Here is a 25,614-nt window from a genome sequence, read left to right as displayed (position 1 = left end):
AAATAACATCTGGATTTCCTACAAATGCAAAAATAAATATTACTAGATGATTTCGATACATTTTCCATCTATGGCAAAAATTAGACTAAACAAGTGAAGATTCTAGTTATAAAATGTTTGTGGTTAAGGTACAACATGCTTGTTTGAAGCAACCTATACGAAATCAAGCATGGAGTTATCTTCCATTGGTTGACCCTGACCATGAAGGTAGAACTGTACCTGTACCACCGGTACTTTGATCGACTTCGACATCAAATAGATCATCGTCAAAGTCGATGTCACTGAGCTCAAACTGGTACGCCTGTTGCTGCTGCTGCTGCTGCTGCTGCTGTTGCTGTGAGGTTTTGTCCTGTTTCTTCACCAGCCTTTTCTTGGTCCGTGCAGTGCTCTCGGTGAAGTCATCATTCCCATCAGGGATACTGGCAGCATCTCTTCTCCTTTTTGAGTCGAGGCTGTCGTTGCTGCTGCTGCTACTTTTCTCTTTGTTATGTTCCCTGATGGTGGCTTCAATGGTTTCCAGCAACCTGTCTCCGTATCTGTTCAGCTTCATTCTGCAATCGTGGAAAATGTAGGGGGTTAGCTCTTAGCGCACCGGGTGGATGCTTACAACAACATGGCCGGTTACTTACTTGCCGATGCCATTGATCTCTACAAGTTCCTCTTTAGTTCTAGGTACTTTTATGCCGATCTGCTGCAATGTACCATTTCTAACAAGGAGAAGAAGACAAGCAGTACAATGTAAGGCATGCCTGATTATAAAGAACGTAAACTGGATCGATTACTCATTCAAAGATGGCCATACGTGAAAACATGATGTGCACACAGCCCATCTCCACCTTCCTTCACAAGGGCTGATCTAAGTTTTCGCAACGATTCAAACAGCTTGCGTGACAGATCCTGTGTGGTTGACAGACATTGGATGAGTAACTGCAAGTACTCAAAGATTTCATTAACCACCCACTAAATAAAACTCAGAGAATCTACCACATCCACTACCGGCTGTGGTTGGGCGGTGTTATCCATCTGTTGAGAGGTTAGCTTTCCTGATGTCAGTGAGCCTTTCGCTGGAGTGGCTTCTGATCTACTTGACTTGAAAGCTTTAGCAGTAGATAGGAATCTAGAGATAATTCCACAAAATGATGGTGTCAGTAAAAGATAATCACCAGAATAGTTCCACAGAAAATGATGAAATTGTTTTAGAAGATCAAAAGGCTAATCAGTTAAGCTACTGGGAAAACATTACTTAGCATGGTTAGAAGCATATTTACGAGGAATCGGAGAGAATCCAGATGCACATGAAAAGAAGAAATTTTTATTTCAGATGCAACTCAACAAAAATGCAAATTGCTGACGGAAGAGTTGTCTGAAAGTGGACTTCAGGAATGATACAGTCAATAAGTAAATATCACCTTATTTCAATTATTGTATGGTATCAATCACGTGATAAGTTAAAAAGCTTGTTGGAGAAACTAAAAGGATGGAGCAAATGAGTAAATAGCTTACTAGAGCAATAGAACTATACATGGTCATTCATATATATTTGAACTGAAGAGATGAGACCATAATCATTTCCTGACATGGACAGATGCTAGAAGCATCAGGAAATTAAAAAAGTACTTACCAATTTTTTTTAACTGCCATCCACATTCAGTATTCCGTGATATTAAATAGTAGTACTTGATTTGAAAATACTTCACACCAAAAAGGAAAGCAATGATAATTCATAAATACAAGCAACCATTACCTTAATCTAATTGTCTGGCCTCCAACAAAGATATTGCGGGCCTTGGAGTCATTCACCTGAGATAAAGAAATCCATGCACAAAGTTCATTCTTAAATAAGCAAATCGAATGGACAAAGATTACAGGTGGAGAAGAAAGAGAACGGAAAGCTGATCTAAAGGCGTACTTTTCTTTGTTCGTGTAAACCTCATATACTTCCAAAAACAATGAGAAAGGCTTACCTTCACCACTGAGGTCACTGATCCATATACATCGCTCTTTTTCACTTCCTCAAAAAGGATATCTTCAATTACCAAATGACGCAACACACGAGATGCTTCACCTTTAGCCAAATGTTTTCCAGCTCCATGCAGGCTCAGTGCTTCATGTCCGTGTTTCTTGACCTGATTTTGTGTCAAAACGGTGAAATAAGTTTCCTAAATAAAGGGAAAGAGGAATGCACTTCTGCATCAGGACATACATATTGGCTCAAGGAACCTCTGTAGACTTCCAACAGATGGGCAGTTGAAAACTGCTGTCTTGTTATCTTTACCAATTCAACCTGTAAAGCATATTGCATAACATCAGAAAGTGTAAATTGACTAGAGGTTGATTCTATTTTACAATTGACAAACTGAATACTACAGACACGATTTATCCTCTAGATGTAAAGAAAAAACAAGAAAATTAACAATTAACATTAAAAATCCTAACCAGCTGCTTTGCTATCTCAGTCACGTCTTTCTCAACACAGATGTGGTTCTTGGAACAATTGTCACATGTTTTCAGGCAGTTAATAGGATCAAATTTTTCTCCAAAATGAATAAGCTGTAGCAGGCGTCGACAGTCAACATCATTCTCGGAGTAACTAACCTGAAAACAGTTCCAGTAATAAGAAGATACTTATTAAAGATATACTGATGCTAGCCAGCGCATAGAAAAATATATTTTTAGTACCATTCTTAGAAGATTCTCAGTGTTTGTCTCCAATAACTTCCCAGAGGATGTCATGTTGCTACGACTATGTCCGGATGCAAAGGGAGTTTGCTCATACGCACCTTGAGTAATCATATGCTTCACTCGGATCTGCAGAAAAACAGATTAGGAAATGCAAGTTCAGTTTGACAGGAAGTAAACATATAAGAGCGTTTTAGAACTTCAGATAGCGATCCTAAACTAAGAAAGATGCCCACAACAAGAAAACTAGGAAGACGACATGATCAAAGGAGGATGGAACTTACATAATCACTATAGCTGTAGTATAACACACAAGATGCAGGCTGGCCATCCCTACCAGCACGACCACACTCCTACTTGCAGTAGATTTATATTCACCAGTTAAGGAAGATATGGTAATGATTGTATTGTACTACAAATATTATAGGACTTTTAGAAGGGAAATGGAGAATCAGAGATTAAAGAATGCTTTGAGATATTACCTGATGGTAGCCTTCAATAGATTTCGGAAGAGAATGGTGAATGACAAACCTAACATCAGGCTTATTGATACCTAAAAGAATTTGTGAGCAGACTCAGCACATTTTTTAGCTTCAAAGGGAACCAACTATGTAGGCGTTCTCACCCATGCCAAAGGCCACTGTTGCACATATAATGTTAATCTCATCCTTACTCCACTGTCTTTGAATCATTGTACGCTGTGTAGCCTCCAGACTCCCATGGTAAAATCCTGCCCTGTGTCCATACTCCTGAAAAATGCACAAGGCGCCTACATAAAATTGCAAGAAAATATGAAATTTTAACAGCTCATGCACAACATCTATATCTTTCTCTCCCTGCTATAACTGCAAACTTTATCTTTATTTATTTATTTCCTTTTAAGAGGAAAATTATAAAAAGATTTTTAAGTTTCAGATCCTGTTCATAGTTCCAACTCAAATGGTTGTGCTTTAAAAAGAGAACAAATAATATGGAATGTCAGATAAAATATACTCCATTACAGGTCTATAACTGAACAATCATATTATGGAACTGAGCCAAAATACCATAAGAGGCCTGTTTAAGTTGCAGCATGCAGAACATCATTAAACTATAATTGATTTTAAGATATTTAAACTTGCGCTGATTGTGTTTATGAGCAATGATACAATTTCAGCAAAATTTGGAATAATTCCACACCAGGATTAGGGGACAGCTCACATATACATTATACCATCTTCAAAAACCATCTAGTGAACAGAATTATCAAAGTCAGCATACTAACCTTTAACTTTTCAGCAACTTTTTCGCAATCCATTCTAGAAAGACAATAAATGATCCCACACTCATCGAAATGATTCTCTTTGATAAATTTGTCAATATCTTCTATACACTTTTTTGTCTTGGGAACGACCGAATATCTGAATTGTTTTGAAACATTAGAAATTACGAGCTTGCGGCTTGCGCAATATAAATCAAAGATATCACTTACCGCAGGTTCGGACGGTTAAAACTTTGTCTGAAAACGATGCAATCCACTAGACCAAGAGCTCGTACGACATCTTCCTTTACACTAATAGTAGCAGTAGCGGTTAAGGCCAGTACAGGTACAGATGGAAACATCTGCTTCAAAATGCCAAGACTCTGCATAGATACCAAAACCAAACTGGATGACCCAATCTATTCCAAGCATGATTTTTTGTAGAAAATAGAAAATTTCTGTTTCCCAAGTTATTGCAACATGTCATAGAAAAATAAGATCTTCACAAATGCATCAGCAGATGAATTTATTGCAGCGCGTTTTATTATTACTCTAAGCAATAAGCAATTCATCTACTTCATGCTCTAAATATGTAGTCTACTCCCACACTCACACAAGACGGATGTTTAATATGAATAGCTTCAATCATAAACCTGGTAATCTGGTCTAAAGTCATGTCCCCATTGGCTAACACAATGAGCCTCATCGATTACAATCCTAGCAAGATACTCACGAGCATGTAGGTTCTCCAAATGCCGCAGTAGGATGTCACTTCTACAAGCATGAAACAACAAAAAATAGTTGTTTACAATTTCCTAGAATGTCAATGGAAAATATGGAATGCCTTATCTTTTAAAATTCCACTCTCTTCTATAACCCATAAACAAAATGACACTCTGATTAGCTTGAAATGAAATTTAATGAACCCAAAAAACTGGACATGATGTTTACCTTTTCAAACGTTTCTATCATACAAAAAGACAGAAAATCATAACAATGCACAAAAAAACATGTTGCTCATTATGGTTCAAATTAAATGTCTCCAAGAAAAGGCTTGAATTTTCTAAAAAAAAGAAAACAATCTTTGACTAAACTCAGCTTTTGAGAAGAAATAATTCAGTAAAAATGGTTTTTTGTTAAGCTTGCTGTCCTGAAATTTTTATAGCAAAGCATCAGTTAGAGGCATAAGCATGATGACTTATTGAAAACAACCTATGACCAAGAAATAAAGAACAATTCCAGGCATTCAATCTAAAGACAGGGTTATAGAACTATGAGCATATACTCACTTCGCGACTTTCTCAGGGGTGACATACAGCAGCTTGTATTTGCAGTATTCTGAATTAAGCTCCCTAAGAATCTCCTGCTGCTCAGCCCAGTCCATGCTGGCACTGAGATAAGCAGCACCTATGTTTGCCTGGTTGTGATTTGATAAAAATAAACACAATAGGGTGAAATTTATCTTATGAGCATGCATTGAAATAAATGGAGAAAAAAACTTAGCTGGTCTAATATACAAGATTACCTGCAAAAGATGCATGATTTGGTCTTGGATAAGAGAAACAAGAGGTGAAATGACCAAAGTTATACCAGGGCATATATGTGCAGGGAGCTACAGGAAAGGAGCAACGAAATCATGTTAGAGGAAACCTAAAGAAAACTCACAAAGTGACAAGTAATTGAAGATTCGCTTTATACCATCAGTTAGAGAGAATTTCAATGTCCATTAGTTTGCAAGAAGAAGGGAAAAATGATTTCACATCAGGACTGAAAAATAAAATACAAACTAGAAGATTTCAAAATTTCACACTGCAGTAGTACATTGACAAATGTTAAGCAAATTTCTGACCTGAGGACAATCTGTAAAATTTCAAGACAGTGACTCTTATCAGCATTTTATGCTGTGTCATAAGTACATTTCTACTTCCATTTCTTGAAAAAAAAATCACTTATAAATATTGCTAGCATACCAAGCCAGGTGACTCATCACAAATATTAAATCCAACATAGCAGAGGCTGCATGCTGCAGGAAAAAAAATTCTTTCCTGCTATCGCAGATAGTAGCCACTGATGATGATGAAAGCAAAAATGTGAATCATCAGCTTTCAGTTTTTAATTTAAATGAGAATTCAATTTGCAGCTGAATAATAATAATGAATCACAATACAACAAAGATCTCATCCAAAATCTCAGCTTGAACTGAAAAGAATATATCATTGATAAATAGTATGGGAGAGAGTGTAGCTCATAAGTCTCACAGTGCAAATAGTTGTAGGCTGAACAAAAGGAAAAAAAGGCAATTATGTAAAAGAAAACATTTTACCTGGTAAGTCAGACTTTTCCCCCCTCCAGTTGGCATAAGAACAAACACATCATGTCCACTCATTGTAGCATTGATCACCTCTCTTTGGTTTGGCCGAAAGGAATGATTACCAAATGTTTTTCTGTTTTCAGCCTGATAATCAACAGATGAACAACAGGTTAGATTGTTAGAATGCCAATAAGTCAAAGATGAAATCCAATATTAAACCTCTAGTTTTTTCATCCAAGGAAATCCCTGACTGCTCCATTTTTCGTCATTTGAACCGTCTATGTAATTAACTTCAATATTCTTGGGCACATAAGGTGTCCTCTCATATGGAGTTGAAAAACCTATACCATCTGTTGTATAGCATGATGATGAACCCCATCTATCAGAGTCGTATAATGAATTGTTTTCTTGGAACTGGGAATCAAGTCTTGTGGGACCAATTGTGTACGGCACTGTGCCAGGAGTTTCGTAGTGAAAAGCCATAGGTGTTGCTGTAGAGGCTGAAAAATGTGATGTTCTTCTTTCCTCGTTGACGGACATATTAGGAATATGCTTCTCAAGCTGCTTAATTTGTTCCTTCAGCTGCTGCCTAACAATATCATAAAAATAGATTAATTGATAACATTTCAGAAGTCAGATAAATAAAATTCCTTTGATGCATTACTTGGACAAAGGCTAATAGGAAAAGTAGATAATGCAAGACTAGTATTGTAAAATCATTCAGGAAATTATACATTCTAAATCAACTGTTATATGTCATACAGAAAATCCATGTTGATATACAAATTCTGGAAATGGTAGCTCTGCATCAGCAGTCATTCTAGTTTGTTCATGAAATATTCTGACCACAACATTGCTTCCAGAAAACAATTAAATCATGAAAGTGTAGGCAGTGGATAGAAAGATACACAAACCTTTCCTGGCGAAGGGCCTCTACTTTCTCAGGAGACATATCATCAACATTGTCTATTAGATCATTTGATATAGCTATCAGGGTATCCTTCAACATTTTAAGGTGGTCTGAAGCTTCAGAGCACAGACCTATCTGCTCCAACAAAGTCCATTATTAGAATTTGGCAGTATATCTGAATTGTGAATCGTTGATAGGTAAAATTAAATAATACCTTACAACCGTGACTGCATATCAAGCACAGCTCTGGAGGTAAATTTATTTCATCGTTAGGATAATTGTTTTTAACCGTAAGTGGAGTAATTGGTGGAATTTTAGAGAGTGATGGTTGAGGTGTTGACTGATAATGATTTAAAACTATTTGGTCCACATCAATATCCTGAAAAGAGAGATTTTTGTCAATTCTTGTCAGTACAAATTTAATCATAAACATACTGATACTGTAAGCCACTGAATGAATTACCTCCAAAATGTCATCATCATCTATGTCAACAGCAAAGGAAGACCTGAGGTCATTCCCAGTACTTGTTTGCATAGTAGATTTAATTGCAGTGTGATGGACAGAGTGTGAGCCATTCTGCACGGTTGGATACTGTCTACCTTCCTTAACCTCAACAGTGTTGCCTGTATAACAACTGTTCAGGCTTTTACTGGGCCCACCAACTTGTACATCACCTTTACTAAAGTTTTTATGATTTTGAGATCGCCCTGCAGCCATGCTCTTCAAATCAGATTGGAATAGCTGTGTGGTTTGTCTTGAACCTCCAGATACAGATGCATTGACATTCTTTGTTAAAGGAATGCTTTTCCCAGGTTTACTATAACTTCTAGAAGATAACTGGAGGCTAGAAAGCAGCTGCCAGGCCTGCTGATATTTACACTCCAATTAGCACTTGATAAAAAAAATTATCTTAAACTAAGGATAGATACTCTATCAAAAGCTTCACAACAAGCCACCCGGGGAGGTCAACTGGAGCACGATGCTAAGCCAAAAAGTATGATACAGACATTTCTGTTTAAGCATTAGCCTAATTAGGAGGGGGGGCACCAGCAATAACAACTCAGAAAAGGGAAATTTTTACATGTATAAGATAATTTCCATTCAGTAGCTATATGATGAACACTGAAAGATCAAAGGCTTACACGTTATAAAATTTTATTTGTATGCTACACAACTTTAGCATTTTGAGTCAGGAATAGGGAAATATGCAACCTCTTATGTCTAATGCAGAGGGGAAACGGCATATATTTTTGTAGCTACAATATTGCAAGATGAAAAGAAAAGCATTAAAGGATCCTTAAGTAATGTAAATGCCCTAAACAACCACTGAGAGGCTGAGATTATAAGAACAAAACCGATTTTTGTTCATATTTTAAGTAACAATTAAAATAAAATAACATGCACACATCCAATTGATACTTCACCTTTTCAAGTTGTTGACCCTGCATCCTGTCGTTCTGAACTTGACAAAGCAAGTGCCTACAATAAGGAAACAAAAAATAAAAAGGATAAAGAGGTCATGCAAAAACGTCGTAATGTACCAACATTCACATGTCCTACATCCAGTCTAATCCTTAGGGATGTCAAAGAGTAAGAATGGTTTGGGAAGCATGGGCGAGATAGTTCCTTCTTAATGTACTTAAGTGCTTCTACAATTTATCTTCTCTAATGAAAGCCCAGTAAAAGATTTCAAGTTTGGTTACATAGGTTGAACATAATATTAGATACATTGGTACACTTTCTAAAGTATGAAAGAATGTAAAGGAGCAAAGTGAGAATATTAGAAAACGATATTCCACATACAGAAGCATATATTCATTTCCAGCAGAAAAATAACGCAATGAAGTATGTACCTAGCACCCGTTGCTTCAACAACTTGAGGTCTCTGACTTGACAGTGAGTACAGGAATTTCGAGCTCAATAACTTATCTTGGCTCGAGAAGTTATTATGTGCTTTGGCATGCTCAGACCAATTGAATTTACAGTTAATGCCTCCATCGGAGTTGCTCCCGCTGCATCAAAAGGAACTTTAGGCTTGAAATTACACTCACGCATGCTTACACAAAAATTATTTAAAAAACAAAACCATGAACTGAAATAGATAGCCCATTTTCCTTGCCTCGAATGATTTTGCTTCATCACTACTAAAAATTGTTCTTCCTGATAATCCTCATCGTCGGAAAAGCCAGATCATCATCCTATATTTTAAGCAAATTTTAGAAGAAAAAATCAGTGAGAATCCTAAAGTGCATTTCTCATTTCATAATAACGAATTTCCGGCATAAATCATCTCAACGCTTTCGTATCTCCCGAGCAAAATTGAATTTCTAGAAGCAGCAAAAATGCAGATGAAACTTCAAATCCACAAAAATGCACTGACAAAATCGAAAATGATGGGAAAACAAACCAGCCGTTAAGAAAGCCAGGATAATCAGAGCTCCGGCAATTCCTAAGAAGCAGTAAGCTCAGTTCCAACTAATAACGGGATTGAACCGATGCGAAGCTTGAATAGGAGAGTGGGGGAAAAGCTTCAGGAAGGAGATTGGCGGGATATCAATAATTGCAAATTTTAGAATTTTTGTGACTTGGGCCTATATTTGGTGGACTGGCTTCGTCCCAATCAATAGCAACCCTCACGGGCTCAAGCGAATCCATTGCTTGCCCGTGCCGCTAGTGACCTTCTTTACGTTTAACGAGCCGAAACTAATTTGAATATTTTTATTTTTTGTGGTTTTATTTGGAATATATTATACAAAACTGAGACTATTCAGTTCGATTTAGTATGGGAATTTCAGGGAAAATTTATTTTAATAATGTATAATATTAATTTTATTTTGAATTTCACACTAAGATTTTTAAAGACTGATTTCTTTTTATTGAAAAATGAACATGAATTAAAAGGTCAACCCGAAATATTTAGCCTCATACATTAACCACTCTACAGCTTTGTGGATAACACAACTTTTTGATGTAAACTATTACTCCTCCTTCCGTTTCCTAAAAATATAAATTCTTTTCTTTTTTGTCCGATTTCTAAAAAATAGATATTCTCCATTTCAGAAAAGGAATCTCTCAATCCACTAACACTAATTCCACTTACTTTACTCATTTTTTCTCTTTATATCTATTATTTTATTAATTTTATATTAAAATTAATGTAGTTTCTAAAGTTTCTATTTTAAAAAAATGGAAAAATGGAATGAGGGATAATTTTTGAAATCCTAGCTACTATTACGTTTCAAATTTCATCTGCATTTACATTGCCTTGATGCACTTCTACAAAGCTATGAGAATCTTTTATTTTGCATCATAGAATATTTTTAAGAACATGTTTACTTGAGTTGAAGATAGATAACAAAGACACATTCAATAAAAATAACGATACAAAACACAAAGCTATAAAATACTTTGTGTAGTAGAGATAAGATAACAAAGAATGCCAAAACACGGGGGATTTTCTGGAAGCAGCGAAAACATGTATCAAGATATGCCATTCTTATGGCGTACCTTTGCTGATCAACGACAGAATTGATGTTGCCCTTGCGTGTGATGCTGATGGAGTTCATATTGGTCAGTCTGACATTCCTGCTCATGTTGCGAGGATGCTACTTGGGCCTGACAAAATTATTGGCGTATCTTGCAAAACGCCAGCGCAAGCTGAGAAAGCATGGGTTGATGGGGCTGACTACACTACATTGGTTGTGGCGGTGTATATCCGAAACAGAAGAATATCACGGTGGGCTTGGATGGGCTGAAAACGGTATGTTTGTCATCCAAGTTGCCAGTGGTGGCGATTGGCGGAATTAGCATTTCAAATGCAAAGCCAGTGATGGACTTGGGTGTCCCAAATCTCAATGGAGTTGCAGTTGTATCGCCTCTTTTCGACACAGAATCTGCTCTAGCCGAGACGCAGCATTTGCTCAGTGTCATAACGGATTCAAGAAGGCAATGAAAATGCTCTGATTGAAGTAATTGTTGTTGATGAAGGCTGCATATTGTTTTCTCGGACTGTTCATGGATTATATTTCTATGTGCAATCATATTTATCCAATAGTTCGCATTTGCTGAATAGGTGGTATCCAAAAAAGAAATGAAGTCAGTTACCTTAGACTTTTGCGACCAAATGGCTGAATATAGTTTATTTATAAAAAGTTCTTTATTCAATTTATAAAAAAATTAATATAAAAAATTAAAGAAGTAATTTTACTTGCATGTCACAAAATTAAGTGATAATATTTAAGGTCAAATTATATTTAGAAAATTTGTCAAAAATATATTGTAAAGATATTTATAAAAAAAATATGAGTATATGATATATTTATTAAAAATATATACACTTTAAGGTATTTAGGGTATTTTCGTCCAAAAAACTTGGAAATAGTAAAAAATACCTCAAATGATACTAACTCAAAGTTCACGGACCTAAAATGATATTTTCAAAGTTCACGGACCTAAAATGATAATTTGGCAAAGTTCGTGGACCAAAAAAAATGTTCCCTCTTCCGTTTAATCACTAAATTATCTCTTAATCCTGTGCCTAATCAAGGCAAAATATTAATAGGACAGATAGAGTATTTATTTGGGAGCGCAAGATGCATACCTCCTCTCCTTACATTATCATCTGAATGAAACGAGCAAAATAGACAATAATTAATGGGTGTGAGTTGGCCTAGTAGTTCACCATCACGTAACTTTTGAATTTATGTTAATTTGGATAAAAAAAAGAAGACAAGAATTAAGTAGTGTACGAGCAATCTATCGAAGTAGGATCGTTATTATTATTCAAAATGGCAACAGGAAAAGCATCTCTGACCGCATAGCGCACTGGATCTCAGAAGGTCGTGAGTTCGACTCCCACTGTGGTCGAATTTATCTTCCATTTTATTTTTTCTGTGTCACATTTAATCGACTTTTTTATTATTTTTACTTAATCGATTATTATTATTAATAATACTCCTCATATATAAGGTCCACTAACTATCTTAGAGCATCTCCAATGGCGGCGAGCGGACAGGCTAGCCGATTCCCGGCGCTGGCCGGTCCGCTCGCCGAACCATTGGAACCGGCGAGCGCCATTTCAGCGAAAAAATCAGCGACCAGACGCCGATTTTCGGGCGCTGGCCGATCAGCTCGCCGGTCGGCTGGCTGCTGATGTGTAATTTTCGAGTTCAATTATCAAGTGTAAGATCACACAAGTTTAATAAGATAGCTCTAATATTACAGCAATACTGCAAGAGTACATCGTCGAATGTAATACTTCGAGTGTCGATCCACAGGGAATGAATTGATTATTTAATTCTAAGACGTAGAAAATACATACTAAAAAGTGATTTGTTTTGAAGATTTTGATTTCCAAACGTCGATGACAAAATTAAGCTACAAGTTAACTAAGAATGACTATTCAAATAGGAAAATATGTCACTCCAAGTTGCTCGCTAGGCTTGTATTGTTCTAAACCTTTTACAATAAAACATATGATGGGATTAAAACATCAGCCTAATCACGTACACTGGACATTACACGATGGGTAGTTCACAATTAGCTGAACACATAACCTATGAACCAATTTTCAATGTCTATAAACTCCTGTGGAAGCGCGGGAGAAATAAACATATACTATAATCACCTACTTAATCCACTATCAAATTATCCTCTAAACAATTCTAATTCAATAGTATACCAACAATCAATCAATCCTAAACTATGTTAAAGAGACAATAGCAAAGGAAATAACAACACTACATTATTAGCCAAAAACATAGTGTATAAACATTAATCACAGTGATGGTATCAAATCACATGAATTCAATGGTGTAGAAACATCCATACAAAGCCTAGATTGCAACTTGGAGCAACATAGAGAGCTTAGTCTAAACACATGGTGATATTTGCAATTAAAACCATAGGAAGCATGCTCTCGTTGAGTGGAATTGGGATTTGAAGACGGATCGTCGGAATGTTGGTCGGAACTCTTCCTTTTCTTCTTCCTCCTTTCTTTCTCCCTTATCTCTTCTCTGTTTTTCCTATCCGAAAACCTCCATTTTGCTTTCTTTTTTTCTCCTTTTCTCCCCTGCCAAAACTGCCGAGAAACTGTTGAAATTGATCCACCCCGCCGGGTGGATATTTGCAACTGAAAATATCACCTGGTCGGGTGAATGCCTCTGGACTCCTCCTTCATTAAAAAAGTCACCCGGTCGGGTGGAATTATTGGTACAAAAATCACCCGGTCGGGTGATTTACTCTGGACTCCGCCCGCCTTAAATATTTCACCTGGCCGGGTGGAAATATTAGGCATAAAAGTACACCCGGCCGGGTGGCCAGTTTTGAGAGCTTTCTGGGCAGCGGACGCGACTTTTTCGCCATTCGAGCTTCATTCCTTGTTTCGTTTCACCATTCACTCCTCTTCCTACACCATAAAACATACTTTGCAAGCATCAAACTATATAAATCATGTAAAGTTAGGGGAATAGAAAAAATGTACTATTTGATTCGCATCAGCCGCCATTGCAGGCTCCCGATCGGCGAGCGATCGGCCAGCTCAAAATTTTTTTTTAAAATTTTTCGAAACACTATATATACGCGATTTGTACGTCATTTTCATTAGCACCACTTGTTTTAACGAGTTTTCTCTCCATCTTAATTTATGTATAAGAGCAACAACGTGAAATGAGTAACACGGGTGGTAGTATTGGTGGAAGTGGTGGGGATGCTGAGGAGTACGAACGGCAAATTAACGAAGAGTTGGAGGTCTATACGTCCCGCAAGATAAACCGGTTGATACAAAGGGCCTTGCAGCCGACGGTACCTCGACCTCCACCCGTTGTCCACCGACGAGCAGTGATTGATCAGGATCACGTAGTTGCACATCAGCGGCTATATGAAGACTACTTTGCGGAGGAGCCGCGATTTGGGCGCCTCTTTTCAGGCGGCGTTTTAGGATGCATAGGGCAGTGTTTATGCGTATAGTTGATGCTTTGGAGCGTCGATATTTGTATTTCCGGTTCAGGTACGATGCGGCTGGCAGACCAGGCCACACACCTATACAAAAGTGCACTGCGGCAATCAGGCAGTTGGCCTACGGAGACGCGGCAGACATGCGGGACGAGTACCTCCACATCGGTGAGACGACTGCCCTGGATTGTATGAAGTATTTCTGTCAGGGCGTCATTGAAATATTCCGTGATCAGTATCTTCGAAGCCCTACCCCTGAAGAGTGCCAGGATCTGATGCAGATGCACGAGGAGAAGCATGGGTTCCCCGGGATGTTGGGCAGCATAAATTATATGCATTATGAGTGGAAGAACTGCCCCGCTTCCTGGAAAGGGTTCTACACGACCGGCTACAAGGGAAAGAATCCCACTATGATCCTCGAGGCCGTAGCTGATTACCAGATGTGGATTTGGCATGCATATTTTGGGGTAGCCGGATCGAATAACGACCTCAACGTCCTCAACTCGTCGCCCCTTTTCAACGAGCAGTGCCAGGGTGTCGGTCCGGCCATCAGTTTTATCGCCAACGGGAACCAGCATGATATGGGCTACTACTTGGCGGATAAGATATACCCTAGGTGACCCGTCTTTGTGAAGACGATCAGATGCGCATCAGATGAGAGGAAGACCTACTTTGCGGAACGGCAGAAGTCGGCGCGCAAGGACGTGGAGCGCGCATTTGGTGTGCTCCAGTCTCGATGGGCGGCAATTATGGGTCCAACGCGTTTGTGGCATGTCGACTGCATTGCTGATATAATGTACGTCTGTATTATCCTGCACAACATGATTGTCGAAGATGAAGGTGTACAACTGACTAGTTGGGCCAATGACGATGCTAATGAAGCCGGCCCAAGCCACGGCGTGGCCGCCCCCAACGTACGAAGGGGGTACCTCACGATGAAGTCGACCGCCTCAAGGCACATGCCGACATGCGCCAAGTGGATGCTCATATTCGACCCCAAAAGGATTTAATTGAAGAGTTGTGGGCGCGGAGGACTGCACGTCGTTAGATTTTTTTAATCAATGTAATTTTTTTTAAATTAATGTTCTTTTTTAAATTTAAATATTATTATTGAATTTTCCCGTATCTGTGTTGTAAATTTAATTTCGTATTTTGTGTGATTGTTAATTATTTATTTTTTTATAATTTTTGTTTATTGTGGCTAGCCTATTGTTTGTCCTAATGATGTGGCAGTAGAAGTTTTAGTCCTGATAATATGGTAGGAGGAGTTTGTGGCTAGCCTATGACTGGCTTATTATCATTAGAGATGCTCATTCATCAAACCAAAGACACCCTTAATCGAAATTAAAACACTGTTCACTTCACTGACTGCTTGGTTTTGATTTTGGTTTTGAGGAAAACAAGCACAAAGCGTGCGACGAGTGAGCCGCCCTACCGCGCTACAGTAACCGTCGGTAATAGCTGAAATTGATTTCGTTTTTGCAGCAATGGCAATGCATTCGTGCAAAATTAGGGTTTGTGAAGTTTAAAAACTCTTTCCTGTTGTTTACGCGGAGCTGTGGGTGAAGTAATGGCTTCAGCTTCAGCTGCGGCGCCAGCTTCGTCTCTGAAGAGAGCCAATTCAAAGACTTCGAGCGAAGGCGATGAGCTCATCATTACGCCCCTCGGCGCCGGCAACGAAGTCGGCCGCTCCTGCGTTTACATGTCCTTCAAGGGAAAAGTTGTTATGGTTGGTACCTCCCCTTCCTGTGCGTATCTGTGTGTGTTATGTGGAACTTATTGTACTGGTTTTCCCTTGGATTAGTTCGACTGCGGCATTCATCCAGCTTTCTCCGGAATGGCTGCGTTGCCTTACTTCGACGAGATTGATCCTTCTGCAATCGATCTTCTTCTCGTTACCCAGTAAGTTCCTATTCCTCCCCATTTTTTTTATACTTGTAAGCTAGTGTAATTACAAGTTACTAACTCCATGAATTGCTTTTATTTTCATTGTGTTGCTCCTTTACTAGTGTATACTGAATATACTGAATTCATCAATGAGAATTTGTACCTTTTCAACACAATTGTACACATTTCATTTAATATCTTCATGGAAATGCTTAGAGTAATGGTTTTTAAGAGATTACAAATAGGATACGCTGCGAGGCTTGCTCTGAGCTACATATTGTGAATTGAAGTACCAGATCAGCCATAAGTGTTGCATCCAATGTTGTCAAAATGTCGTTCGGGTCGCTCGGGTCGCCCGGGTCGAGACCATCACCGCCCCAACATGGGTGGGTTGATCGAGATAGAGGGTCGCCATTGGGTCGCCTGGGTCGCCCTAAACATATGATCTCTCTGATTTTCTCAAATCTCTCATATGTTTTCTGACTCTCTGAATCACAATTCTCTATATATATGCATGCACCACATCAAACTTTTCAAACCTACTTTCTACACTTTAGAATTCGGCCACTTCACTCCTAAACAAATAAACAATTCAAAGATCTTTTGCTGCCACCATTCATATATTCATTTGTTTTGATATTTTCAGACAATGGTATCAATTATTTATTGTGTTATGACTTATGAATTGTTTTGATATTTTGATCATTTCTATTTTCCACTTTATCTCTATTCACATGAATTACGTCTACATTTATATTATTTGATATATTATAAACATTAGAGCAATATATTTATTTTATTTAATATTAAAAGGCAAAACAATTAGCCTAGATTTGTGGGTCTCTCGACCCAGTCGACTCGTCGACCCGCGACCCGAATTTTTACCTCATCGACCCGATGCGCCCCGCGACCCTAACAACACTTGCATCCTTCTCTCAACTACATCAGTGGCTTCATGCAGTGTTCAAGGATTATTTATTCATGATCAAAGAGAATGAGACACATTTAGTCCAGAAAACACTGTCCCTATAAGCTCATAAATTTTTTTTGTCAATTAAAAATTAATATTGTTTAGATTGCATTTTCTGTCTTCCTTTTAAAAGAAGGTTTGTATCTGGTTAATGTATTATATAGACATGCTAGATGCTCTGCAATATTTTCCCTCTCTTTGTTTATTGTTTTTTTTGGGTTGAGGTGGTGGGTGTAGGTGAATCGGATATCGGTCCCTATTATCCCTTAGTATTCGTATCTGATGTGATCTCAACCTTCTTAGTCAGCCCCTTCTTTAATTTCACATTTGATCTGACCATGCACTTGGGCCATGTGATATTCTTTGATTTGGATTTATTTATCCTTTCTATACTGCACCTGCTTATGCTTTATGTGTGCAGCTTTCACTTGGACCATGCTGCTTCACTTCCATATTTTCTGGAAAAGGTTGGTTGGCCTTAACTAGTGCTTGTAGCAAAGTATTGTTTGTGCAATCTTCACTGATGGCTCGTCCCCTGTTAATGTCCCTCAGACAACGTTTAAAGGACGGGTTTTTATGACGCATGCTACTAAGGCCATTTACAAGTTGCTGCTATCGGATTATGTTAAAGTTAGCAAGGTCTCAGTTGAAGATATGTTATATGATGAGCAGGACATTCTTCGGTCCATGGATAAAATTGAGGTCTGTTCTATGGCTATTCTCATCATTTCTTTGTTTCTTCATTTCCTTATGCTTAGATTGAGAACTAACTATGATCGAATGGTGGATCTTCTTTTTTAGAAATTGGTCCCTACTTAGATCCACCTACAAAATTGTTCTTAATCTATTATGATAAAAAAAACTTTAGTCGTGTCTTGTCCTTTACTTAAGATGAGTAGATGAAAATGCCCCTTGTAACCTAATGCATATATCTACATTGTTTAGTATTCTGTCTCCTTGCAACTTTCAAGTAATGGGAAATTTCTGTACATTTGGTTAAGTAAAATGATTTGGCATTTAGTGATAAACATACTCAATGTGATGCTGATGCCTGAAAGAGTGAAGGGACTGAGATAAGTAAAGAAGTAGATATCTGAAATAAAGTGAAATAAACACTATTTGTATGGAAACGGATTGAAATGAGTCATAATATTCCCCTGTTACTAAATCCTTTTGGACAAGCCCTTCCCCGTTTGATTTCGATTAGTTGGATTCATGGTCTGAAGAGTCTATTTGCATGGCATCAATTGAAATGAGGATTCACATGAAGAAGAGGTTGAATTGGGCTCAGTCGTATAGTTCTGGTGCAAGCTATATGTACTTCATATTGTCCTAATTCCTAAATGTTTTACTTGAACTTGCCTCCCTCCAGCTTCATCTACTCTTGCTCGAAACTACAATGTTGCTGTTGTTGCTTCTTTTAAATTGCACTTGGAGTCTAACACTCTAAGAATCTCGCTTTTATTGGCAACCTTTACCTTATCAAGTGTAGATCATTAAGTTAAAACATAAACATCTCAGTAGTTCTATTAAGTATATATTTGTTATGAAAAAAGAACTGCCCCTGTATTCTTCAAGGATATTAAGGATTCCACATACAAACACACACATCAGTAGTCCTTGTCTCCTTGAGATGGTCATTTTTATGGTTTTCGAACTGCTTGATACAATAAAGTTCAATTTTGGCTTTATCAATATACATGCTGTAGGTCCTTGAAGAATGATATCGTAAATTTAAAATTTTAGAGGTACATGGAGATACTTCACTTGAAAAGTTAAGGACATTTTTTTATATGTTTTAATTTGAGATGGGTCTGCTGTAATGGCATTATAACAGAAGGTAAATGAAGCAATGTGGCTCAGTGGTTTAACTAGTCAGCCTTTTGAAAGTGTCTAAATTACACTGCATCAGTGTGTAATGTTATATTTATTCTCCAGGTTATTGACTTCCATCAGACTCTGGAGGTTAACGGGATCCGTTTCTGGTGTTATACTGCTGGTCACGTGCTTGGTGCTGCCATGTTTATGGTTGATATAGCTGGTGTACGTATCCTCTACACTGGTGATTATTCCCGTGAAGAAGACCGTCATCTTCGTGCTGCTGAGCTGCCACAGTTCTCCCCAGACGTTTGCATCATCGAATCAACTTATGGGGTTCAGAACCATCAACCACGGCATATAAGGGAGAAACATTTTACTGAGGTCATTCATTCAACAATTTCTCGAGGTGGCCGTGTTCTTATTCCTGCTTTTGCACTGGGCCGTGCTCAAGAACTACTACTGATACTGGATGAGTACTGGGAAAATCACCGTGATCTCCACAATGTTCCCATATATTACGCTTCCCCACTTGCAAAGAGGTGCATGGCAGTTTACCAGACCTACATTAATTCTATGAATGACAGAATCCGGAATCAATTTGCCAGTTCGAATCCCTTTGACTTTAAACACATCTCTCCATTAAAAAGTCTGGATGAGTTTCGTGACGTAGGACCCGCAGTTGTGATGGCAAGTCCTGGTGGGCTTCAAAGTGGGTTGTCGAGGCAGCTATTTGACAAATGGTGCTCGGACAAGAGAAATGCATGTGTCCTACCTGGTTATGTTGTTGAAGGGACACCAGCCAAGGCCATTATGAGTGAACCCAAGGAAGTTACACTTGCAAGTGGTTTGTCTGCTCCTCTAAACATGACAGTCCACTATATCTCCTTCTCGGCTCATGCGGATTATAATCAAACAAGCACGTTTCTGAAAGAGCTCATGCCTCCGAACATTATATTGGTACATGGTGAAGCAAATGAGATGGGAAGGCTCAAACAGAAGCTCCTCTCGGTCTTTGCTGATGGTAACACTAAAATTATTACTCCAAAGAACTGTCAGTCTGTAGAAATGCACTTCAACTCTCAGAAGATGGCAAAAACGATTGGAAAGTTGGCGGAAAAGACGCCTGCAGTTGGTGAAATCCTCAGTGGTTTGCTTGTTAAGAAAGGTTTCACCTATCAGATAATGGCTCCTGATGATCTTCATGTCTTCTCTCAACTCTCCACTGGTAGCGTCATCCAGCGGATTACAATCCCATATTCAGGTGCTTTTGCTGTTTTGAAACACAGGCTTAATCTAATTTATGAAAGCGTGGAGGCCTCAACAGACGAGGAATCTGGGGTACCGACTCTGAAAGTCCATGACAAGGTGACAGTGAAGCAGGAGACCGAGAATCATGTTTCACTACACTGGACAGCAGATCCCATCAGTGACATGGTTTCGGACTCAGTTGTGGCTCTAGTACTGAATGCTAGCCGAGAACTGCCAAAGCTCATGGTTGAATCTGAACAGGAAACAAATGAAGACGAACAAAGCAAGAAAGCGGACAAAATCATACACGCACTTCTTGTTTCCCTGTTTGGAGATGTGAAATACGAGAACGAGGGCAAGCTGTTGATCAATGTAGATGGGACTACAGCCCTTCTGGAGAAACAGAGTGGTGAAGTGGAATGTGAGAATGAAGGCCTTAAAGAACGAGTTAAGACAGCATACCGGAGAGTCATCAGCGCCATAAAGCCGATACCGCCTCCTGGATCTTAGGATCTCCACCTCCCGGCCCCTTGTGAGATAGTTAGGTTGGAGAAATCTAGACAATTTTCACTAAAACATGTAATCTCTGCATCTTGCAATGCATATAACTTGGAACACTAAAAAACCACTCTTTTTGGCTTGTTTAATTTTGTTCCTTGATCTACTTATATTTTCCTGATTTGGTTTGCAGATGGCTTTACGCGATAATGTGACAATCGATTTTAAATACATTGAAATATTATGGTTATGTCAAGAATGGTCACTCTTTTTCTTAGGGTGACGTGAATAGTGGTGAGTGACGTGTTTAAACCGATGGTCATATATATAGCGTATTTTGTCGAAAAGAAGATATATAAGATAATTGTGAAAATTATAAACTTCATGATTTAGTATTTTGCTTGGTATTTCTCAAACTCACTCAAATAAGATATTTTCATCAAAATTTTATTTTACGTAGGCAACCGTGATACGTTTTATGATATTTTAAACCACTTTTTAAGTTCATAACATGTAGGATAAAAAGTCACGTTGAAAACCACGTTGATTTAATTGTGTCAAGTATGATAAAAAAAACATCGTAAGTTAGTCAAATACATGCCGTGGGAAATACCAAACAAAGTGCAAAGCCTGTGATATTACTAATTTTAAAGTTCATGGAAAATACAAAAAATTAGGCGAAGTTCATGATTTTAGAGATCAATTTCCCTTTTTTTAAAAAAGTGTAAGATAAAATTAGAATTTGATTTTTTTTCGTGATTTACTTGACCACGTCTATAAAATAAAATTTGAAAATTAACTTGTGAAGAAAAGAATAATAGTAATAGTAGTAGTAGTAGTAGTAATAATAGTAATAAATTAAGCACAATAGTTTTGGCAAATAAATTTTGCGTTTTGTTAATCGAGACTAGGACGGCATAAACCTAAAATCTTGTATCGGAATCGGAATGGCGGGTGAGACGTCGTCGTCGGCCTCCGCCGTGGCAGTATCGGCGCTGACGGAGGAGGAGCTGACGTTGAACGTGAAGTGGAGCGGGAAGGAATACACTGTCAGAGTGTGTGGCGACGACACGGTGGGGGAACTCAAGCGGCGGATATGCGAGGTTACGAAGGTGCTCCCCAAAAGGCAGAAGCTTCTCTACCCTAAAGTCGGCTCCAAACTCGCTGACGATTCTCTGCTTCTCTCTCAGATTCCATTGAAATCTTCTCTCAAGATGACCATGATTGGGTAACATTTCGCCTGATTTTGTGGTTTATAGGAACCCTCGAGGTTTTGGTTATTAAATTCCTGGATTTAGCTGAATTCTACGAGTGTGATCTTGTGGTCTGTTAGATTGGTTCTGCGTCTTTTTGTTGAATTTTCAATTGTTGTTAGCTTTTCACTGGTTTTAATCTTTTCAGCAAGGTAATATATTTTTTGGCAATGCTTTTTGTTAGATGGAAATTGGTTACTTTTTTGAAAGATTGTTGTTTCATGTTTATTTCCATTGTCCCTACTTCTTTTATGTTTTGGCCCTGGTAAATTTTTCATTCATTCAAGTCTGCAGTGAAGTTACTGAAACATTCTGAAATAGTGGTTTGTCAATATTGAGGGAAAATCTCTGACAGTTTAAGTTATTTTGCAGTACAGTTGAAGATGATATAATTGTGGATCCTATGGAATCCCCGGAGATTGTTGATGATTTTGAAATCGGGCAGGATGAAGTCGTGGACATTAAAGACAAAGAAATGAATAAGCAGAAACTAAATCGTCGTATTAAGCAGTACAAAGTCAGTTAAACTTTATTCAACTGTTCCTATGAGACTAAACAATTGCAATTCCTCATTAAAAATTAGTGTGCTACTATATCCTTGATTTTGCTTCCTGCAGATATATGCTGTAATTTTGTTTTTTATTTCTGGGGACGATGATCGTTATGCTCTTTGTTTTTATGTTAGATTGAGCTTCGAAATCCTTGCCGTCAAGGCAAAAAATTGCTTGTTCTGGATATAGATTATACGCTCTTTGACCATCGGTCTACGGCGGAGAATCCCTTAGAACTCATGCGCCCCTGTAAGTGTTTATTGTAAATGCTTATATTACTTATCTTGTTGTGTCTTATATATTTTCTTATTGAATTACACAGATCTGCACGAGTTTCTCGCGGCTGCCTATGCTGATTACGACATCATGATTTGGTCTGCCACCAGGTAATTGTAATTTTATCTAGCATAAATTCAAAAGGCCTATTGTATAGTACAAGTTTGCTCTCTATTCTGTTTTTTCTATACGGCTTTTAAGGTTGGATTCACACGTTTATTCTAATAGTCTATTTCAGTAATCCACTTTGAAAGTTCACTTCAAATAATAACTACTAATTAACCATGTATTTAGATACTGACTTCCTTCTGGGTTTCCATAAGAGTTTTCCATACAGTAGTAACAGGCTAACAGCTTCTATTTCATCAATATTGCTACTTACTCGAAAGACTAGACACCTTCTGCATTATGTATACCCTGATCTTTCATTGTGCTCGGGATTCCTCGAGCCTTTTATCCCTTTGTTCAGTTTCCCTCATACTTCCATAATTGGTTTTCCTCTCAAAACTATACCAACTTCCCATTGTAATTTTACTTCATCCCTTTCTATTATAAAGACTAAAATTGTAGAGTAAATAAAATTACTATCGTGCTACTTGAACGTGCCAAATATCACACATCATATTAGGTTTGCCATTTTTCAAGTTAGAGAATTCGGATCTCACAACCAGCAAAGACTAGATAGATTTCATAACAGACGTTTCTAGAATGAATATACTTCATTTCCTAGTCTCACTGGTATATGCCAAATGTCAGTCAGCATAACTGGTTTTTCAGTTTTCAAGTTAATTTAGCTAACATGAAGAGGATTTGGAAATTACAAGTGTCAAAAGACTAGATAGCTTTCATAAAAGTCATTCTTTCTAAAATGAATATACTTCATTACTGCAGCATGAAGTGGGTTGAACTAAAGATGGGGCAGCTTGGGGTACTAGATCATCCTGACTACAAAATTACTGCTCTTCTTGACCATATGGCCATGATCACAGTTCAGTCAGATAATCGTGGCGTGTTTGATTGCAAACCACTTGGCTTGATTTGGGCACATTTTCCCGAGGTCTGGATCTCATACTGCTTTTTATGCTATATGTTTGTAAATGCTGTTATTATAAATCTGTGTGCTCAATGAATATCCTCCTCTTCCCCAGTCCCCACTGCCATGATAGCATGGGTCTAAGTATAACTGACACTTGTAGAGTTGGAACCAGCAGTTACTTGTGGCTCTGCAACCTTAATTATTGATTGTCATGATTATGATGATGATGATTAAATCCTTACTTCCCTAAAAGTTTGAATTTAGATTTGCTTCATTGCTACATATTTTCTAGACACAATTTGCCATCGAAAGTAAAAATAGAAGGTGTCAACTGTCAACCTGAGCTTCTTCAAAATAACTAGAAGATTGAGAGCTTATCAACATTTCAAAAGTGTGGTAACTTTTTTATTTTGGGTTAGAGGAGTAACTGTTTCTGGAAATACAGGAGGGGGTCTGGAACATCTTTTATTTTACGACAGACCTTAGTTTCAAAATTAATTCTTATATTGACTATGCATATAATTATCCTCATTTTAATCTCATCTTGGTTTCTGCACATACCTCTGCTACTGAGTGGTTTAAAAACAACTCATGACATCAAGTTAATGCAAAAACACCAACTCAAATTTAAGATAGCAATGTGTCATTTTAGGCTGTGGAAGAATTTATTGTCTTGCCTAGTATCCCCTTTTTCCTTAAACTAATAGTAAGATCTTATTGGTATATCTGTGCAGTTCTACAGCGCCAAGAATACCATAATGTTTGATGATCTGCGGAGGAATTTTGTGATGAATCCCCAAAATGGTTTGACTATAAAACCGTTCAAAAGATGCCATGCAAATCGGGAGAGCGATCAAGAACTTGTAAAGCTGACCAAATATTTGCTAGCTATCGCAAGGCTTGACGATATCAGCACTCTTGATCACAAGAACTGGGAGTCATTTGCCAAAGTGAAGAGGCGACGGCATGATTAGAATACCCATGCTGCTTTGTGTGTCTTCCGATCGCCAGGCTATTTTGTTTTGGTAGTACCTTATATGTTTATTTCTCTATATCATGTGCTCGTAACTTGAACAGAGGGTGGGGATGATGGGTGTTTAGCAGCTCCAAAGGTGATAGAAGATTAACAAAGATTTCAGTTAATGAAAACATATGGATTCTTGCCCTTCTTGGTAAGGCAATGTGTTATGAAGATCATGGTTCATTCAGTGTAAAGACAATATTGTTTTGATATAGATGTGCGCAGTTCACAACAATTCCAATACAACTGCAAGTTTATGAGTGCCAACAAACTCTGTTATATTCTACAAAGAAAAAAATACCAAAAGATACATAGATTCAAGTTGTAAACATTAAAGACCACGGTAATTTTTCTACAAATGGTCTAATTTTAATTTTACTATAGTTTCTCTCGATAGCACATAAAAGAGTGAATTGCATAAAAGAGCCCTAACTTTTCACCTTGTAATAGCAGAGACCCCTAACATTTAAAAATCCCACCACAGGGATCTAACAAAATATACGATTACAAATGAGATTTTTTCGGACCATAATACCCTCCGCCCCTAAAAGGGCATTCTCGTCAAACACAGACACCATGCTGACGCCGCCCCTGCCATGCAGTCTGCTTCATGTACCTATTTCCTTTTTATTTTATGTATTGAATTCTTATAAATATGCATCTTTTATTTGATTTTAAAATATATCTTATAAATAAATAAGAATATTCAAAAAATGAATAATTAATAGTAGTATTTCATTGATTTAATTTTATTTTGAGTTTTTTTTTTCTAATTTTTAAACTATTTTTAGCTACGTTATGTTTTGTGGAATAATTATTATTTTATTTTATTTTCAAAAATTTAATCTAAAATAAATTTAATCAAGTTTATTCAAACTTAACTACGAATTCATTTTAAAAAAATATTTTTAAACAACATGAGAGAGAGAGCTTTCTCCAATGAAGATCCCCACGGACCACT

At 37.7% G+C, this 25,614-nt stretch overlaps 3 protein-coding genes across 4 annotated transcripts; 2 read left to right on the top strand and 1 right to left on the bottom strand.

The window, feature by feature from the left end:
• Nucleotides 1-14: 14 nt before the first annotated feature.
• Nucleotides 15-9,773, bottom strand: LOC121772297 (ATP-dependent DNA helicase Q-like 4A). Of its 2 annotated transcripts, none has more exons than XM_042169334.1 (26): nt 9,549-9,773; nt 9,261-9,339; nt 8,995-9,153; nt 8,566-8,620; nt 7,604-8,005; nt 7,355-7,519; nt 7,145-7,275; nt 6,450-6,819; nt 6,243-6,374; nt 5,445-5,531; nt 5,209-5,336; nt 4,573-4,693; nt 4,151-4,302; nt 3,944-4,079; nt 3,305-3,428; nt 3,162-3,232; nt 2,964-3,032; nt 2,680-2,808; nt 2,437-2,595; nt 2,204-2,284; nt 1,965-2,126; nt 1,745-1,800; nt 985-1,117; nt 803-897; nt 630-707; nt 15-551 (listed from the first exon to the last, which is right to left on the bottom strand). In XM_042169334.1, the coding sequence occupies exons 2-26, from the start codon at nt 9,278-9,280 to the stop codon at nt 176-178; spliced, it is 3,591 nt and encodes a 1,196-aa protein (XP_042025268.1). In that variant the 5' UTR covers nt 9,281-9,339; nt 9,549-9,773; the 3' UTR covers nt 15-175. The 2 variants fall into 2 exon arrangements, with proteins under 2 accessions (XP_042025268.1, XP_042025269.1); XM_042169335.1 differs by having other exon boundaries at nt 997-1,117.
• Nucleotides 9,774-15,417: 5,644 nt separating this feature from the next.
• LOC121772208 (cleavage and polyadenylation specificity factor subunit 3-I-like) lies at nt 15,418-20,665 on the top strand. The gene is made up of 5 exons (XM_042169218.1): nt 15,418-15,821; nt 15,897-15,994; nt 17,371-17,416; nt 17,502-17,651; nt 18,888-20,665. Exons 1-5 carry the CDS (start codon nt 15,663-15,665, stop codon nt 20,526-20,528), a joined length of 2,094 nt encoding a protein of 697 aa, XP_042025152.1. The 5' UTR covers nt 15,418-15,662; the 3' UTR covers nt 20,529-20,665.
• Nucleotides 20,666-21,384: 719 nt separating this feature from the next.
• On the top strand, nt 21,385-24,896 carry LOC121772229 (ubiquitin-like domain-containing CTD phosphatase). The gene is made up of 6 exons (XM_042169239.1): nt 21,385-21,744; nt 22,142-22,286; nt 22,455-22,569; nt 22,643-22,706; nt 23,488-23,653; nt 24,367-24,896. Exons 1-6 carry the CDS (start codon nt 21,464-21,466, stop codon nt 24,604-24,606), a joined length of 1,011 nt encoding a protein of 336 aa, XP_042025173.1. The 5' UTR covers nt 21,385-21,463; the 3' UTR covers nt 24,607-24,896.
• The last annotated feature ends 718 nt before the right edge of the window (nt 24,897-25,614 follow it).

Source organism: Salvia splendens, chromosome 16, assembly GCF_004379255.2.
Source record: "Salvia splendens isolate huo1 chromosome 16, SspV2, whole genome shotgun sequence".
Taxonomy (NCBI): Eukaryota; Viridiplantae; Streptophyta; class Magnoliopsida; order Lamiales; family Lamiaceae; genus Salvia; species Salvia splendens.
Note: the sequence above shows the minus strand (reverse complement) of the source record. Positions and strands in the feature narration are given on the sequence as shown.